Here is a 20249-nt window from a genome sequence, read left to right on the forward strand (position 1 = left end):
GGTCATGAATGTGTGTATGCTCCTCCTCCTGCAAAAATATAACACAAGGTCCTGCGACAAGGCTGCAGCCATCAACACTTTTGAAATGTCCAACATTTGGCAACAGAAGTAAGCTTACTAAGCAAAACAAAGTAGTATGCTATTGGTGTTCAGTTGTTCACCTTTTCTGCTTATCATGGACTGGCCATAATGATCTAAGTTTAAATATAAAGTGCTTTATAAATTCTGTACACCACGTCAGGCCAAAGGTGTAAGTTAAAGTAGATATAATAAACACTTCTTATACTTCTAAAGTATATTAGAAAACTAGAAAATGTGAGTTTACATAACATATATTTTGTTTTCCAAATGAACCCAAAGTACGAAATCATACTATAATTAATCACTGCCATCATTGGACTTTGACGGTACTATTTTTTCTCATGATTACAGCCTTATTAGAAACATACATGAAATGGGTTAATAATCCAAGAATGTGAAATTTGAAAACATAAAATGTATGATGTTAAATTTTTATGGTTTTTCTTCCTTTTTTAGATCCTTTATGAGACAAAACGGAGTTAACATATCTCGATGGATTTGTGACACACTGCCACACCCCCAACAAAAAGATTACAGTTCCTGTGGGGCCTTTGTCCTGAAGGTAACTAAAAACATCAGAGTGCATTAAATTCAGGAAATTGACTGAATGGGCGGATTGGTGCTGAATAGTGTGGTAAAGAAAAATGCAGTTCAGGAAATAAACAGTTAATAAGATTATGCGATATGAGATTCATTGGACAATGGTAACCTTTTTAGTTACACTCAGCATCACTACCCCCTCCTAGCCTGCGAATGTCATGCCCCGGGACGGCCCCTTTGCTTGGAATAAAACGATAGAGTAAAATCTTTCCCCTCCGCTGGGACGGCTCCTCAGTGATTCCCATAACATCATGAAGCAGAGGTTCAAACTTGGGTCCAACCAATGGCCACAAGCTTTGGCGTCTGCTCTTATGGAGAATATTTATATAGCGTATTTTATTTTAGATGAACTAGAAACAAGGTTTAATTTATTATATTTATTAAGTATTATTTTGAAATGTAAGTCAGTAACAATTGGCTGAAGCCACAGCAAATTGTGAAAGTCTTTGCGAAAGGAGACCCCGCCCCATTTTGGAGTTTCCGCCCACTTTTGGAGTTCATGCCCCATTTCGGAGATCTCCGGTCTGCAATTATACCCACTTGCGCATATTGGAAAGCTCTCGCGGTTATTTGTACTACTAAATATGTAAATAATATTTGACCTTCGATCGATTCAGTCTGTAAAGATGAGCTCTTGTCCTTCAAGGCAGCTTGAAGTAAGCCTGTGTTACTGAATGAATGACAATAATAACCCGCAACAAACTGTAGCACACTGTAACATTAAAAACTTGTATCGATGTTATTGGTTACTTCAGTAACACAAGCTTACTTCAACCTCTCTGAAGGACAAGCGGAGGAGGAAGATGATGCCGCTCCGTGTCTCCTGAGAGTTCATCTTTACAGACTGAGACGATCGAAGGTCAAATCCTATTTACATATTTAGTAATACAAGGCACGACCTATTGCATATAAATCACTGCGAGAGCTTTTCTTTTTCTTTTTTTATTAATGCAGAGAACAAAAATATACAAAGTATAAACATACATCACATAAAATCAACCACACACACACACACACACACAAAAACAATAAAGAATAAAATAGAATTAAAGAGGGCCAAAATCTAAACAAAATTACACAAGGAGATCAAAGGCAGAGCAAATTCTAACAGTCCTTATATTTTCTTATTAGTAGGTACTGAGATTACATTTAAATAGTTTTCCATTTCTTTTAGGAAAACAGAGAAGACAGGTTTAGAGTTGGAGAATTTGCATTTGTGAATGTGAAATTTGTTTAGGAAAAAAAAAATTAATACCAAAACTGATATTTTCGTTTGTGGGGTCAGAGTCATAATACCCAAATATAATGTTTTTCATATGTACTGAGAAGCCTGGCAAAATCTTACACTTGACAAACACACCAATATCATCCCAAAGTTTCTGAGTGTAGTGACATGACCGAAATAAGTGTACCACAGTGTCTTCAGAACTCGAACAAAAAGAGCATGAAAGATCAATGTCAGATGTAAATCTTTGAATAAACAACTTTACAGGGTAGAACCTGTGTATGAGCTTTAAATAAATGTCTTTCACTTTGTCTGTGAAAAATAATTTTTGCGGTAGAGACCAGATTTAATCACCACGAGAGCTTTGCAATATGTGCGCCACTGAGTGACGTCTGTACTTCCCAGTCAGAGAGCACCTGTCCATCAAAAGCTCACTATCCAATCAGAGTAGATCACTGTTAACCCCGCCCCCACGAGAAGTTTGTTTCAAAACACCAAACGAAAATTGCAAAGTTATTAGTGAAAACGAATCTTTGAAAAACATTAACAAAGGATGAAGCATATTTGAAGAGCCTGCTAAATTTGTGCGACTGAGTTCATTTTTTTCATTTTCATTGTGGTTTTTCTTCTTTCATAATGGCATATTTTTGATAGTTTCTGAAAAAGTTATGTTCAGTTTTATAAAGTTTAATTCATTATTATTGAACCAAATGTAATTCCATATATATTTAGATCAGCTGTGACGTCAGCTTATGCTGGTTTCACTGCAGCTGCATGCACAAGTCAATAAAGGCAAAGACCTTCATCTGCCAGACATGCAGCACATGAAAACTGGGCAGAAAAAAACTGCTGGACTGTAAATAGTTAATTTTCTTGTAGAAACAGTTTAGTAAAGATACAACAGACTTTTTTTGTTCCGTATATTTATTGTAGTTATAATTTTCTGTATAGATCATTTTATTTTTCTTTGTAAATTCTTAAAAGGACTGTTCACCCAAAAATGAAATTTGTCTTCATTTACTCATCCTCATCACTTACTCACTGCAGACAAGCTCTAGTCCATAGGAGGCAACTGCACTGCTTCACAATTCAAGTGGAAATGAAGGAAGTGTAAAATTAAAATTATATTAATATAGGAAATAGTTTCTCTGAATATATTATTTATCCTGTAGTTATGTGTTTGAGTAAAACAACTACTAATGAGATTTCTTTTAAAACTTAATTAAAAATAAAAATATGGTAATTTAAAGCAGAAATTACAATTTATCAAAATAACAAAACAGATGCCATGTTTTCAGACATGTGTGTATTAATTTTGAGACCACACAATACCAATGTTTTAACTTCATAAATCATTATTTGGTGGAATAACTCTGACTTTGAATTGAAGCATTTGTTCTTTTGACCAATTTTCATTTTAAGGCATGGCTTAATATAAAATAATATAAAATAAAAAGGAACATATTCCTAAGGAACATATCCCAGCAAAATATTGATGAAAACACACTTTCAAAATAAAGTGGGCCAGGTAAAATGGCTTTCTCTCTGGACATCAGGATGGCTGAAATACATGCTATTGTTGTAATTAAGACCCCATCAATTAAGTTGACTATTTGACCTTTAAGGCTTAAAATTGTGAAAAATTAAGACATTTTAAGACTTTTGAAAAACGCAAGAAAACAGACATACTTCAGCAAATTAAACAATAAAGTTTTATAATCATTGAAAAATGATTCACTGACTATACATAAATCACCAAAAATGTCTGACTATTTTTTAAAACACAGAACTATGACACTCTCTATCTGAGACCCATCTCCTGTTTCTTCTTTTCTGAGTAGCCCCCAGCTCTTTAATTTGTAAACTGGTTGATTCGGTCACTGGCTCCACTGGTTTGTCTGGTAAGGCCCTGCTGCATCTACTTTGTCACCTGCCTGGAAAAAAAAAAAAATACATATTTAAACATAATATTTAAATACACCATGTAAAAAATAGGAATGCAATAAATTCAGGAAAGTTTCTTATTATTAGCTCACTACCTCTGTAGCTAAAACTAACCAATTCTGACTGACTGACCCCTTACGAAAGGAAAATAGATTTACCAATATGTTTCTTAAAATATATTGTGATATATTGTAATATATTATTTTCCCTTTTTATTTTTTAATATTTAATATATTTGAATACATTTAATAATATATTGATGATACATATATTATACAATATATTGCAAAATATACAAATGATTGCCGCTTTTAATATATTGCAATATATTGGAAAAATATAAATATATATAAGAATATATGCCTAATATATTACATGATATTTTCCAATATATTGCGATATATTTTTGTTTCATAAGGGACTGATTTGTACCTTTCCTCTGTTGTTCTCTGTCTTGGTATTACTGGACTTCTTGTTTCTCCCTCTCTCTCTAGAAGTCTGATTTTACATTGCTCCTTTACAACATTGCTCCTTCTCTCTTCTGCCTCAGTTTCTCTCCCATTCTCTGATGATGCTTTTTTCATATTTTCTTTGCCTGGTGCTCTCTTTCTTGTTCTCCTGCTGTTGTTTTTAGCATTACTTTCCCCCCTCCTGGATATGTCAGGTTCATTACAAAAACAGACACTAAAATATATATTTTTTTCTAGTTTGGTATACCATTGAATAGTTACAGGCCACAATCATTTTAATACTGAGTAAACGTTTTTAAACGATCTTTCACATTTTCACATAACGATCATAGAGTAGGACAGGTGCGATTGTTTTTTCTGTATTATTATTATTTTTTTTATCTTAGTGCTTTCCTCTTAATATCATAATAACTATGAAGCTAGCGCTGCTGTCTAGTGTGGTGTCGAACTATGAAAGCAATTTCCTCAGCAAAAAAAACTGAACTTGCCTTGAATTCGGGCTGCTGTCCTTGAAAAGATCTTGAAGTTTGTTAAAAACAACGTGTTGCGTGCCATCGTGTGTCTGCGAACTTTCCTGTCAAGGAAAAAGCCGGTGACACGACATATAAAGTTGATCCTGATTGGTCCTCTTCTGTGCATTCGAAGTGCTGATTGGCTCACGCAGAGTTCGACTTTGTAGATAGAACCTTTATTTTTTTCATTAAAAAGTCCCAAAATGTACACAACTTAAAACAAAAAATTGCAAAATACCTGTGTTGACCAGTATCCCAGAAAAGAGCCGTTATGTGGCACACAAAGAGAGCATCAACTGAACAAAAAAAGAGCAGCCTCTCAGTAAGTGCACATACACCTGAATGAGTTCTCTTTTGCACATGCAGCTGGCTGCCACCCCAGCTATTTACAGACACTAAACACCTTTATTTATAAAGTGCATTAAACAAATAAGATTGTGTGAAAGCAACTGAACCACATTCATTAGGAACACTTTATTTTATATAATCTTTATTTTCACCAATAATTGTATTGATAAAGTTTTCTCATTGCCATCTCAAGCATCATGACTAGCCAAAATCAAAGAAAGGACACATATCAGCAGAGGATGCAGGTGAAAGGCATCTGTCAGTCAGAGGACACACAGGCCGCTGCTAACTTCACAGATCCTGTTAATTAAAATGTTCTTCTTTGAAATCTACGTCGTCTCAGACGCTAGCTATACTGTCGGAAGTTACTTCACGAGTTATGAACTTAGAAAGTCTAGTGCAGATTATGAGGGCTGCATTTCTGAGCTTGAGGTTCATTGTTGCAAATCTCTGACATCGAAGTTAGATGATCTTGAAGGACGCTCGAGGCAACAAAATATTAAGATCATCGGTCTGGCCGAAAAAGTGGAGGAAGGTAACCCGACTGTTTGTTGCTGACTTCCTTGTGCAAATCCTTGGCGCCAGCAACTTTTCAAGTTAAGAAACTTAGTCAACTGGAAAAAATTATGTAGGGATACCTCAGACTTGTGTGTCTTAAATTATATTATGTCACTTAAATATGTATACAATAAGATTACTTTGGATCCGGAGAATAAGACGTTGCCAAAAATTAAATAAAGGCATTTCGAGATTGAGGATAACCTTGATAAACTATTAGCTCAACAGTTAAGGGGTTCATATGTTTGTATGTTTTATTACTTATGCCAGTAAAAAATATTCCGGTATGATTGTAGCCAAGAAAGTTATTCTGTTTTTGTAGAAGAAAAATGTTAGGCCTGTCTTTTCTGACTGGTTAGCTGGACTTCTACTTTACTTCTGGACAGAACCAAATACACCATTTCTGGGAACTTTCATTTATTTTTAACTATTGTAATTACTTATTGTAGGATATTGTGGCGGGGAGGGACGTGGTTTAGCGAAGTCTGCAGCGGGAGAGAGAATCAGGAGACGAGCGGTAAGTGAGTGGTTTGGGCAAAAACTATCAACACCTGTTTCTTGTTTCAGTAATTGGCGCGGAGAGAGTATAAAACGCCAGGAGAGACGGAAGCCAGCGAGAGAGAGAGACGGACTGCTGACCCGAAACGGAAACCGGAAGGAGTAAACCGAAAGTGTTGCGTGACTGTGTCAGAGTAAAAGTCACCATTTGGTGTTTGTGAAGTTTGTTATATTTTTTGTTAATAAATACGTCAGCAGTCCAGCCGACCCCTTGTCCTCTTCCTTTCCTCCAACGAACATACTACAGATATGTTGGTCTTGTATACTGTTGTTCTCCTTTTTTGTCATATTTTTGTGCTTCATTTTACTCATTGCACAGATTGTTGTTATATGAAGGGTCTGTTTGTTATTCATGTCTGCAAAACAATTATACAAAACAAATAAATAAAATATAAATGAATAGTAAAATAATAAAATAACATTTTATTAAAACCTGCAAAATCATTTCTGTAGAGAGATGTAAATGGATTGCACTATAGTTCATTGTGCATGTAGATTATATTTATAAAGCTTATCTCTATCGTCTGTCATGAGAGATAGCGTTGTGCAGGATTGAATGCAAAGCTGTCAGATTAGCTCATGTCTCATTCCATGGTGACGAAACATTAGCAAAGAGCATAATATCACAAATACAGCCCCTTTAATTCTCGCTGGAAGAACACTTAAATGATTGCTATCGGGATGTAAAGAGACTTTCAACCAACTTAACAAAAATATTTTTTTAACCAAATCACCTATCCTGCCTTTTAACGTGTTCAAATATATATTAAAATAATGACCAAACAAAAAAAAGTTAATAATAAAAAATAAAGTTATTTATAAGATACATCCCAGATTTTGACCACCTGCCCAATGCATTTTTCTCTGGTCCAGCCTGATCATTAGAAGCTCTACTGGGTGGAAACTTGCTCAATCTGGCAACACGGCTGCTGGTTTGAGTGTTGTGTGGTCAGTGTCAGAGTGTCAGAAACCTTCACTAGATGTCAGTGTCAGACTCTCTGAGAAGTTACAGACGAGCAGGAAATAAACCACAGTATCACTGCAACCTAAACATTAATACAGTTGTACTGTGAGACTGAAAACTGTGTCCAGATTTACAGTTCCTTCATTTTCCATCAATATCATGAAATATGTAGTAATTTCAATGATAAATAGGTATGATCATTGCATTTACTGCTGTCTGGTTCACAATCAGAAAGCGTTTCAACCTCTCTCTCTCTCTCTCTCTCTCTCTCTCTCTCTATATATATATATATATATATATATATATATATATATTAGAGCAATTTACACATTTATGCAAGTTGTCAAAGCTTGGATTTGCTGATTATTTCTCCGTCTCCTCATGCCGTCTCTCCTTAACCAAAATGTTCTCATTTAGTGAGTGTATGGAGGAGCTGCTCATCAATTGTTCAGAAGAGTCAAGAATGAAAACATGCAAAACTTTCTGATGAGAGAAGTGATGATGATTAATTTGAGATAAAATAATTACAATTTGGTGTTTGGACTATTGCTGGAACAGATAGTGTCTGTAATGATTGTAAACTGAAATGTTACTTGTCAAAACAATTAAACTGGTCAGTTTATGAGATGATGACACTTCTAGTGAATATAAAATATTTTCATGCACATCCTGAGAGTTTGCGCAGGTCAGATCTGCAGCTCTGTCCCTTCTTCTTTTAGCCACAACTTCAGTAAGATCTGTAGTAGTCATTTGAAGTTTTTTTTATCCACACAATATTTTCTTTTCCTTCAATGAATTTTTAATCAATTTCAGCATCTCAAAGCTTTATGATAAAATGTTCGATCAGTGTAATATTATGACTGTCAGAGCAACAGATTTGTGAAAATTAGAGCTGAAACAACTAATCGATTTAATCGATTATTAAAATAGTTGTCAATTAATTTAGTAATCGATTAGTTGCTAAATAAATTTTATTTGCCGTAAGCGGCTCATTTCGTGCATATTTTAAATCTGCGGTGACCAGAGTGTGGCAGAAGGAGAAGTAGAGAATAGCCAATAGCTGGCCTCGTTTTATGTCACATGCTTCCCGAACAGCATCTCTGCAGCATTCAGCGAGATGGTGGAGTAAGCTTGAGAAAGAAAAAGAATAAAGCGGAAGATGTGACTAATCAAACAAAGTCATGCAGAGTGTGGGAGCACTTTACTTTGAGCCTTCAAAAAAGAAGAGTAACTTGTAAACTCTGCACTCCTGAACTGTTTAAGACTTTTATTTGTGCAAATTCTGCAATACAACGTTGTTTGCAAATGTTTAGTCGTAAAAGCTGATAACATTGCTTTTTAATAATTTACATTTAAAGCTTTACAAACATGTTCTGTGATCAGTTTGTCGTTTTTAACTATTCACTGCTCTTTTTCACCGATTTTTTGTGTGTGTCCAATTTTATGGACAACCTTCTAATTTTACTTTAAAATGTGAGTTCCATTCAGGTTTCATGCCATTGGCACTTTATTTGAATGATTGTTTACAATTTCACAGCATAAGCTATAATGCTGTTTCCCAGGTAAAAGATGTGTGTTTACAGGAACATTTTTTTATAAAATGCAATTTTATTCTGTTTTATCCTTATTCTTCGTGAAAATATGTTCTGAAAGATTCCTTAATAAGCTTTGTTTGGGATGTTAAACTACTTTAGGAGCCCTATGGACTGTCATGGTGAAAACATTAATTGAAATCTCCTTGTGAAATTAGCTAGAGTACGTATTGGTCAGTGTTTTGATTGCAGAAGAGTTTGACAAAGGATTTCTAACACATAATAAAACACAACTCCAGGTATATTTTTGATGAGGATATGACAATGCAAAATGGTTAAAATCTCTAAAAAGTCTCTGTTGACTGATAAATACCCTTTTTTATTAATTAATTTGGGAAAATAAAATATAAGCTCATAAACAGATTACTCAAAACATAACATAATCCCAAACATAATTGACAGATTAATCAATTATCAAAATAATTGTTAGTTGCAGCTCTAGTGGAAATAAGTGACAACAGCCAAACTGAATAAGAACTATGAAGATTATGAGGTGGGGGTTTTTTCCAGACTGATTTGGCAACCAAACTTGTTGACAAAAACGGAAGTGAAAGCAGAACGGAAGTACTTGCAGTGTTTACACTTGACCGTTAGATTTTTTTCATTTTGATAAACTGATCATCAAACTGTTTTTATTATTTGCTGATGTGTAAATTTGGATGTAAATAATGGGAAACCAAGGACACTTTGTATGTGGAGCACAAAGGCACTTCCTTTTTAATGTAAGTAGGCATACAATTCTTCATAAAGAAGTATTTTAAAAATCTTCATAAAGAAAAAATATTCAATATGGACAAATAGGGATTACAAGATTGTAACTTGTTTCACTCTAATGTTCTGCAATCATGTTTTCAAACTTTTGTATAGTTGATATAATAATTTTAAAGTAGCCTACTGTTGTTACTCCATAGGTTGTTTTACATCGTAAGCAATATGAAATGTCAAATATTTTTTAATCACAGACATTACTCATGCTTTGCCTTTCATAATTGATATAAGGAGAATATATATATCACCTATGTTCTTTGTGTGATCTTGAGTCAAAAACACTTTTAGTCAAAATGAATAGGCGCTTCTAAAACATTTCAACATAAAGTGCATTTCATAAAAATAATGACAGATACACACAAGATATTGGTTTGATTTATAACACTATTTTATGTAGTTGATGTAGTTGATAATTTTGTAAGGGAAATTTCATCTGCATAAAAAAATCCATCAAACACAGTTTTATTTATTTTTTGTATGTATGTAAAAAAGAGTTAATGACTCGGCGATCAAGCTGACTTGTAACAGCTATCTCTCTTATATTTAAAGGACTCTATAGCAGTGTTATAATTAATGATGCATTTGACTTTATATAAGCTACAGGTTTTTAGCCAACCAGAAGAAACACAGGTTTATTTATTGTTTATTATTATTATTAAGACAGTGTAAATAACATCTTATTGCTTGTTTACACATATTGCCCATGTCTCTGGCCACTAAGTGTAAATTGCATAATTTGGTAACACTGTATGTAAAACCCTGTGTATAATGCATTATAAAGTATAATTTAAGGGTTTAATGAGAAAGTTTCAATGTTATTTTCTATTCATCTTACCTTCATATAATGCCATTAAAATATTGTATTTATAAGCAGTTAGAATTCCCTGAAGTGTTACCTTAACAACAAATAAATTAGTTTAAAATTTAGTTTAAAAGAAAACAGTGTCAGAATCAGCCCGTTTGATGATTGTCAAATATGCTGTGTATGATTCTCCACATTGTTTACTCTTATCTCGAGTCTGAAAAGTTGGTTCCATTAGTTTTCTTAAATGATTCTGGTTTAACAGATTTCAGTTCTGAAGAAAACTTTCACGTCCGGAGTCTTATAAAAATGCAGAATTGAAAGTTTCAGAGCTTCCAATCAAGACACATTTAACTGGAGAAACAAGAAACATCTGCATCATCATTCATGGTTAGTAAATTATACTAATGAGACTTCATAAGATACTGAAAAATATGGATTTAAAAGTGACTATTGATTCTACACTTACAGTAACAGACAGCATTGTGATATTATTTACATCAGTATTTTGTTTTGTTTTTTGCTAACAAAAGTCAAAGCAATAATATCAGATTTTGGAGCAGAAGAAGCTGTGAAGGTCACAGTAGGCATCCTGAGAAAGATGAACCAAAATGATCTGGCTGAACAGTTGGGAAATCAACAAAATCAAGGTAACATTGAATTCACTATGTAACATGATTAAATATTTACAAGTGAAGGCTCTTTTCCTCTTTGCTATGCTGATGTGTTTGTGATAAATGTGTCCTTGTGAGTAATACTCTCTTTCTCTCTGACAGCTCAGACTGAGGGTGATATGAAAACATCTGTCCCTTTTGGAGGTAATTCACAATGTATCTGAAGTAATTATCAATTACTCTCTGGAGTCAAGAAAATTAAGAGTTTAGTTCCAAAATGCGATAAATGCCAGTAAATCAGTATTATACCTGGTCAGTATTGAAAAGTCAGTTTTTTATTTCATTCAAAATGTGATATCTGCCATGTTATTCTGTCATGTTTTCTCCCTTTCTTTCCAAACCACGACAAACGCTAGTTTCCTTTCTCTGTCGAATGCGATACATCCGCTTAGCGTATTAATCTGAAAGCACATGATGGAGATTTACTATTAATCACAGAACTGGCTTTACTGATGAGATACGCATGATAAACGCATGCAATTCAATGATGATTCAATGGATTTATTTCATTTTGAAAACAAAAAATCTGTTTTTATAACAAAACTTTAAAAATTCAAAACGAGATTTAGATTATAATCTAAAGATGCTATGTAAAAGTTTGAAACAGAAAATAGTGTTTTTCATCTTGCCACTTTCTTGGTAAAGATTTTCACATTTTTACTCAAATTAATCAAAAAACTTTTTTTGCGTTTTGGAACTAAACTCTTCAAATATAATGCAAGCAGCAATTACAGGACTAGTCATGCTGACTTAGATTTTTTGTCTTGATTCCAGCCCAGATATCTAAAAATGGTAACATTTTACATTAAGGTTCCCTTTATAACAGTGTCCATAAATAACTAACTCATTTACTAAAGCATTATAACTAATTGATAAACAGTTATAGATACATGAGTAAAAGAGTCAATTTGATGGAATACCTGATGGAATAAATGCTTAATACAAAATATTTATTAATACTTATTTCACTCAAAACCAGATTCCTGGTTTATTTTATGATGCAGCAAAATGTACTATTATAGCAAGACTGAAAGATGTTGTATTTATGGTTCTTTCATTTATATGTCATGTCTCATGTCACTTATCTTACAGTGTTTCTTAACATAATCAGCTCTGTGAAAGTGAACCTTAATGTAGAGTGTACACCTGTGAACCATTTATTAATTAATTATAAAGTGAACTTTAATGTAGACACACTAATGATGTAATTATTGGTTATTATTGCACCAACTAAATTGTTGTTGCACTACATCAGCAAACACCTTTCAACTTGATTAATCTTTTCTTTTACAGCATTCAACACCACTGTTGATGTGAAAGCTGAGACAAGAGCAAATGTAATTGCTCCTGTAATCACTGGAAACAATTTTAACGAGAAAGTGACCATCAACTGCACAATACAGCTTGGTACTATCACTATAACTGTTATTACTGAGACAACACCGCTTATTAGCAGTTAGTTAATAGCTTATTAATGCCAAGTAAATATGAACCTTACTCATAATTTAGTTTGTTTTATGGCAATATTGTTAAATGTCATGCTTTAGCGACATGGCAGTTTTTTACTTAATTTTCTTTCTCTTCACAGAGAAATCCCAAGACACAGAGAAAATTAAAGGAAAACAAGGTACAGCCATCATGTTCTCTTAAGGCTAGTTCACACTGCACTGAGGGATGATGAGCAACACCAATATACACATTTGTGCAGTTTTATTGGATTTGTGTGCTACCCCTTTGTCACTGGTTGGGGTTACGAACTGAAAATCCCTAATATAACAAAAAATATATATTTATAAAATTATTTAATAAAGTCTTGGCTGTCAGGTAGAGTATTGAGTTATTGAGATATTTTTAAGACTACATCCAGATCAGATTCAGGACAATGATAAAAACACAGATTACGAGTAGATCTCATCAATCAATGCTCCTCTTACTCTTTGTGTGTTTCAACATTAAATTTGGTAAGCTTGAGAAACTTTAATATATATACTGTTTAAGCATATAAACGTGAAGCAGTGCTTATAGTTTTTCTGCTTCTTCTTCATCATTTGTGTTCTGATCTAGAGGTTACATACGCTTCCAGAAGATGCATAAAAACACTTACAGTATAACAGTGAAAACATGGATTGCTGGGAAATTTAGTCAATCGCAAAAGTTAAAAAGTGATTACTTACTCTTTGCTATTATTTTTCTCTTTCTGTAAATGCTCAGCTGCAGTGGACCATGAAGCTGCTGTTCATGATTACACAGAGAACAGCATCAGACTGAAGAAGAAATTAAAACAGGACTACCAACGGATATTGATTGGTAATTCACAGAAGGGTCATCAGCAGAACCTGAATGATATATACACTGATCTATATGTGGTGGAGAACGAGACTGGAGGAATAGAGAGTGAACATGAGGTGATACAGATGGAATATTGTCACAACCGATTTACCATTGACACACCAATCAAATGCAATGATATATTCAAAGTCCAGAGTGATATGAGTAAACAAAAAAGAGTGCTGACTATGGGAATTGCAGGGGTGGGAAAAACTGTCTCCGTCAATAAATTCATCCTTGACTGGGCTGACGGAAAAGAAAATCAGGATATAGTCTTCATTTATCCACTCCCATTCCGTAGACTGAATTTGATTAAAAAAGAGTTCAGTCTTTTAGGTATGCTTAACAAATGCTTCTGTAGTAGTCCTGAAGAACTGCCCTCTCTTCCTGAAGGGGAAGGTAAAGTCATGTTCATCTTTGATGGGCTGGATGAATGTAGCTTCCCTTTGAACTTTAAAGATGATGACAGCATTAAAGATGTTAATGAAGAAAAAGAAGTGAGTATCATTGTAACAAGCCTGATGAAGAGAAAGCTGATTCCCTCTGCTCACATTTGGATCACATCAAGACCAGCAGCTGCCAGTCTGATACCCCGAGACTACATTGATCAGGTAACAGAGGTGCGAGGATTTAACGATGAGCAGAAAGAGCAATACTTCAACAAAAACAGCAGTGCTGAAGTTGCTGGAAACATCATCCGTCACATCAGGAAATTCAGGAGTCTGTACATCATGTGCCACATCCCAGTCTTCTGCTGGATCTCTCTCACTGTTCTTCGGCCTCTGCTGGTTAAAAAGAGCAATGACAAGACTCCCACAACTCTCACAGGGATGTACACAAACTTTGTACTTTCTCAGATACAGCAGATGAAAAATAAATACAGTGATGATCCTTTCAAAGAGATTATTTTGAAGCTTGGGAAACTGGCGTTTTATAAGCTGATGGAAGGAAAGGTGATTTTCTACAAAAAAGATCTTGAGAAGTATGAATTAGATGTCAGTAAAGGGTCAGTGTTCTCTGGGTTATGCACCGAGATCTTTAAGGAAGAAAAAGCCTTTTTAGAAACAAATATTTACAGCTTCGTACATCTTAGTGTCCAGGAATTCCTTGCTGCTCTCTACACAACTTTGATTGACAAAGAGGAGAAAGAAAAAATATTTTTTCAATCCTACATAGAAAAACTGATATGGAAATTATCTAAAAGGCCACTGTTTCAAATTCATAAGGCTGCAATCAAGAATGCTTTAAAAAGTGAGAATGGACACCTAGACCTTTTCCTTCGGTTCCTACTGGGTCTTTCACTGGAGTCCAATCAGAGTGACATAAAGGAACAACTGCCAGAACTAGAGCTCAAATCAGAAAACATGACATACTCTGCTGACTATATCAAAAAGAAAATAGAGAAGGAGAAATCAGTAGAAAGAACCATCAATCTATTCTACTGTCTGACTGAAATGAAAGTTAACTTAGTTGAGGAAATCCAGAAGAATCTTAGCTTAGGAAAACTTTCAGCACAGAATCTCTCCTCTGTTCAGTGGTCTGGTCTGGTTTTTGTGCTCCTGATGTCAGAAGAGACTCAAGAGAAATTTGAGCTGCAGAAATACAGAATATCTGATGAAGCAGTGATGAGACTGCTGCCTGTGATCAAAAACACCAGAAGAGCAATGTAAGAGTCTTCTTTACACTAACATCTTTTAGTTGGGTCTTAATCTTACTCAGGTGACTTACTGGTTTTAGAGTGTTCATAAAAATGAAAAAAAAATGTAGATGTATATTTTTGAGTGAACTTAATACTATTCTAACTCTTCACCATCGGGCAAGCTGACCCCAAGTTTTGATTATCCTTAATTATATCCTGTAAGCCTGTCATGATAAATACATTTTGATCAAAAGATATACAGTATTGTTCAAAATAATAGCAGTACAATGTGACTAACCAGAATAATCAAGGTTTTTAGTATATTTTTTATTGCTACGTGGCAAACAAGTTACCAGTAGGTTCAGTAGATTGTCAGAAAACAAACAAGGCTGTGCAATTGGGCAATTAGTTGAAAGGGGTGTGTTCAAAAAAATAGCAGTGTCTACCTTTGACTGTACAAACTCAAAACTATTTTGTACAAACATTTTTTTTTTTCTGGGATTTAGCAATCCTGTGAATCACTTAACTAATATTTAGTTGTATGACCACAGTTTTTTAAAACTGCTTGACATCTGTGTGGCATGGAGTCAAACAACTTGTGGCACCTCTCAGCTGTTATTCCACTCCATGATTCTTTAACAACATTCCACAATTCATTCACATTTCTTGGTTTTGCTTCAGAAACAGCATTTTTGATATCACCCCACAAGTTCTCAATTGGATTAAGGTCTGGAGATTGGGCTGGCCACTCCATAACATTAATTTTGTTGGTTTGGAACCAAGACTTTGCCCGTTTACTAGTGTGTTTTGGGTCATTGTCTTGTTGAAACAACCATTTCAAGGGCATGTCCTCTTCAGCATAGGGCAACATGACCTCTTCAAGTATTTTAACATATGCAAACTGATCCATGATCCCTGGTATGCGATAAATAGGCCCAACACCATAGTAGGAGAAACATGCCCATATCATGATGCTTGCACCTCCATGCTTCACTGTCTTCACTGTGTACTGTGGCTTGAATTCAGAGTTTGGGGGCCGTCTCACAAACTGCCTGTGGCCCTTGGACCCAAAAAGAACAATTTTACTCTCATCAGTCCACAAAATGTTCCTCCATTTCTCTTTAGGCCAGTTGATGTGTTCTTTGGCAAATTGTAACCTCTTCTGCACATGCCTTTTTTTAAACAGAGGGACTTTGCGGGGGATTCTTGAAAATAGATTAGCTTCACACAGACGTCTTCTAACTGTCACAGTACCTTCAGGTAACTCCAGACTGTCTTTGATCATCCTGGAGGTGATCATTGGCTGAGCCTTTGCCATTCTGGTTATTCTTCTATCCATTTTGATGGTTGTCTTCCGTTTTCTTCCACGTCTCTCTGGTTTTGCTCTCCATTTTAAGGCATTGGAGATCATTTTAGCTGAACAGCCTATCATTTTTTGCACCTCTTTATAGGTTTTCCCCTCTCTAATCAACTTTTTAATCAAAGTACGCTGTTCTTCTGAACGACCCATTTTCCTCAGCTTTCAAATGCATGTTCAACAAGTGTTGGCTTCATCCTTAAATAGGGGCCACCTGATTCACACCTGTTTCTTCACAAAATTGATGACCTCAGTGATTGAATGCCACACTGCTATTTTTTTGAACACACCCCTTTCAACTAATTCAACTAATTGCCCAATTGCACAGCCTTAAGAGCGTGCATATCATGAATGCTGGGTCTCATTTGTTTTCTGAGAATCTACTGAACCTACTGGTAACTTGTTTGCCACGTAGCAATAAAAAAATATACAAAAAACCTTGATTATTCTGGTTAGTCACATTGTACTGCTATTATTTTGAACAATACTGTATTGCCCCAGAAATAATTGCAATACATTTATTTATTGTCATTTTAACACCATTTTACGTTGCTGACTATATAATGATAATGTTTTAACTTGAACTTGCTTCTCTGTGTGTGCTAGACAGGCTGGTATCGATGCATTTACAGTGCTGACACCAGTCACATGAAATCCCTTTTAAAGGAATTTAAGTTGAAATAATAATAAAACTAAGCTGTGTGTATACTGGTTTTCACTCTATTATGGGCGTCATATGTCCCCACAAGTATAGTAATACCAGTAAATTCTGTCCGTGTGGGTAAATTGTTAGGTCCCCATGAGGAAACAAGCTTATAAATCATACAGAATTAAGTGTTTTGAAAATCAAAAAATGCAGAAAGTTTCCTGTGAGAATAGGTTTAGATGTAGGGTTAGGGGGTTAGAAAATAGAGACTGTATAGTAGAAAAATCATTATGCCTATGCAGTGGCCCCAAAAAACATGGAAACCAGTGTGTATGTGTGTGTGTGTGTGTGTGTGTGTGGAGCAGCTAACATGTAAACACAATGGACAATATATTACATCATCAATATTTATTGTGGTCATGTCCATATACTCTGTGATAAATAATGATAGTATAGTAATATAGTAATTATTACAACAGGCTAAATTTCATCATAAATTAAAGAAACTGGAAACACTGGTTTGATGTTTTATGAGAAAATTGTTTTAGCTTTCTGTACAGTCAAAGGTTTATCCAGATTATCTATATTCCATATAAACCTTACCTAATAAGCATTAATATCACACTTTATTTTGTTTCCTACACAGGTTACAAAACTGCAATCTCACTACTCATTGTTGTAAGAGTTTGTCTTCAGTTCTAAATTCCTCAGTCTCTGTCCTGAGAGAGCTGGACCTGACCAACAATGACCTGAAGGATTCTGGAGTGAAGATTCTGTCCAATGGACTGAAGAGTCCAAACTGTCAGCTGGAGATTCTGAGGTTTGAATTCAAATATTATTATTATTTTTTTGCATCAAGCTAATTATTACAAATCAAACAGTTATGATTTATTCTGTATGCAGTTACTTTGTGTATATATTGTTCAGATTTTTAAATTCAGATTATATGATTGGTGATTGTTACTCATCAGTTGGCCTTTTTATGTATTCTGACAATACATGGTTACCAAAACACGATATGGCTTTGTATGATTACATCACAACCTCAAAAACTTCAAAATGTGATAATTATATAAATACACATTCTGTTGACTTATGTAATTGTATATGTTCTCTAATTGACTGTAATCAAGAAGTGGGTGGATCACAGGTGTGCAATCACTAATAAAAAGGCCGCTGCTCTCTTGTTTGAGTGTGCAGGCTAAACGCCAGATAATGTCTGAGTTGTGAGTCTTGTAATCCTTCGTCATGAACCGGTAACCTAGCTCTAATTGAGATGGCAGCGCCAACAGGTTATGGGCCCAGTAAAGAGTTTGGGAACCGATGGAATCGTTTATGTTTCGACGGAGAGGAAAAGAATTACGAACTGTGGGAAACCAAGTTCCTGGCACATTTGCGTCTTCTGGGTTTGAAATCCATCATATTGAGTGAAGCACCGGCCGTGAATGATGAGGGTGCGGAGGAGAGAGACGACAGTAAAAATGAAGAGGTATATGCAGTTCTGATCCAATTATTAGATGACAAGAGTATGTCGCTTGTGATGAGAGAGGCTGCGGATGATGGCAGAAAGGCATTACAGATTTTGAGAGATCACTACGCTGGTAAGGGGAAGCCACGTGTGATAAGTTTGTATACGGAGTTGACATCTCTTCAGAAAGGTGTAAACGAAACCGTTACAGATTACATTATTCGTTCAGAGACTGCAATTACAGCATTGCGGAATGCGGGAGAGACTTTGAGCGATGATTTATTGACTGCCATGATTCTAAAGGGTTTGCCCGATACTTTCAAACCATTCTCTATTTTTATTACGCAGAGTGATGAAAAACTAACATTTGCTGACTTTAAAGCGAAACTGAGGAGCTATGAAAGCACCGAGAAGTTCGGCATTGCTAGTTCGGGAGAAGATAGCATAATGAAAATTAAAGGAAGGGATAATTGGTGTATGAGACTCACCTGTTACAATTGCGGCCGGAAGGGTCACAAAGCAGCGGAGTGCACAGTGGTTGATGGGGAGCGCGGGGAACGGAGACAATGGTGTAGTTTCTGTAAAAGCACCTCACATATAGACGTGCATTGTCGTCGAAGAAAGCGGGATAAAGTGAAGCAAACGGTGGACGAAGAGGAGGATCACACATTTGCGTTTATGGTCGAGCAGGTGAATAAAGTCCCAGATGGTGGCGTGGAAATGAAAGGTCTCATGGTGGATTCTGGAGCTACTAAACATATCGTTACGGACATTGAGAAGTTCGTTGATTTCGATTTAAGTTTCAAGCCACAGAGCCACATTCTGGAGCTGGCTGATGGAAAACGGGCCAGTGGAATCGCGATGAAGAAGGGTACCGCTAAATTGCGTTTGAGAAATAGCAATGGTCGCATTGTGGACATGATGTTGACGGAGGCACTTTATGTGCCATCATTTTCTCAAGACATCTTTTCTGTCAAAGCGGCAATTTCACATGGAGCAACAGTAATCTTCAAAGAGGGACAGAACCGACTCATTCACAAAAATGGTACAATTTTTGATATTCATATGTATGACAGATTGTTTTATTTGAGTACTGTTGTTAATGAGATTGATGAGTGTAACGCGTGCTATGATATTCAGACATGGCATGAAATACTGGGTCATTGTAATTATGAGGATGTGTTAAAGTTGGAGAATGTTACAGAAGGGATGAAAATTAGAGGTAAAATTGACAGATCCAATTTGAAATGTGAAGTGTGTGTAAAAGGCAAATTTGCTCAGAACAGAAATAGAGATCCAGATGAGAAGGCAAAAGATGTGTTTGCACTTGTTCATGCAGATCTGGCTGGTCCTATAGAACCAGCAGGAAAAGATGGTTTCAGATTTGCCTTAGCATTCACAGATGACTATTCAGGAGCTGTCTTTACCTATTTTTTGAAGAACAAAAGTGACACTGCCGTAGCCACCGAGAAATTCATTGCTGATATTACACCGTATGGTGTATGGTAATGGTAAGAAAGAAGACCCCTCAGTACTTTGCAGATTATGATTATGAAGTTAAAGATGATGCAGATCAGCCATTGACTATTGACTATTGCTATCGTGTTGCATGTGGTGCTCCCCGGACACTGAAGGAAGCCTTGGGCTCTTTAAAATCAGAGCAGTGGGTTGAAGCTATGGAGGATGAGATGAATTCTCTGAAAGAGAATAACACT

At 35.4% G+C, this 20249-nt stretch overlaps 1 protein-coding gene and 1 long non-coding RNA gene across 4 annotated transcripts in view; one reads left to right on the top strand and one right to left on the bottom strand.

Annotated features, from left to right (window-relative positions):
* Positions 1–3604: 3604 nt before the first annotated feature.
* On the bottom strand, positions 3605–4920 carry LOC127956116 (uncharacterized). Its single transcript, XR_008153482.1, has 2 exons — positions 4805–4920; positions 3605–3836 (listed from the first exon to the last, which is right to left on the bottom strand). It is a non-coding gene; the product is annotated as an uncharacterized LOC127956116 (long non-coding RNA).
* Positions 4921–9390: 4470 nt separating this feature from the next.
* LOC127955921 (NACHT, LRR and PYD domains-containing protein 3) overlaps positions 9391–20249 on the top strand; it is a 33171-nt gene continuing 22312 nt past the window's right edge. For 2 of the 3 annotated variants that reach the window (XM_052553568.1, XM_052553570.1), the window contains exons 1-8: positions 9391–9574; positions 10688–10812; positions 10956–11072; positions 11199–11240; positions 12390–12503; positions 12685–12723; positions 13308–15090; positions 17713–17886. In XM_052553568.1, coding sequence (XP_052409528.1) covers positions 11024–11072; positions 11199–11240; positions 12390–12503; positions 12685–12723; positions 13308–15090; positions 17713–17886 — 2201 coding nt within the window. In that variant the 5' untranslated portion in view covers positions 9391–9574; positions 10688–10812; positions 10956–11023. The remainder of the gene's footprint in view (positions 9575–10687; positions 10813–10955; positions 11073–11198; positions 11241–12389; positions 12504–12684; positions 12724–13307; positions 15091–17712; positions 17887–20249) is intronic. The other variant, XM_052553569.1, reaches the window with a different exon arrangement.

The sequence above is a fragment of the Carassius gibelio genome, chromosome B4 (genome assembly GCF_023724105.1).
Source record: "Carassius gibelio isolate Cgi1373 ecotype wild population from Czech Republic chromosome B4, carGib1.2-hapl.c, whole genome shotgun sequence".
Classification (NCBI taxonomy): Eukaryota; Metazoa; Chordata; class Actinopteri; order Cypriniformes; family Cyprinidae; genus Carassius; species Carassius gibelio.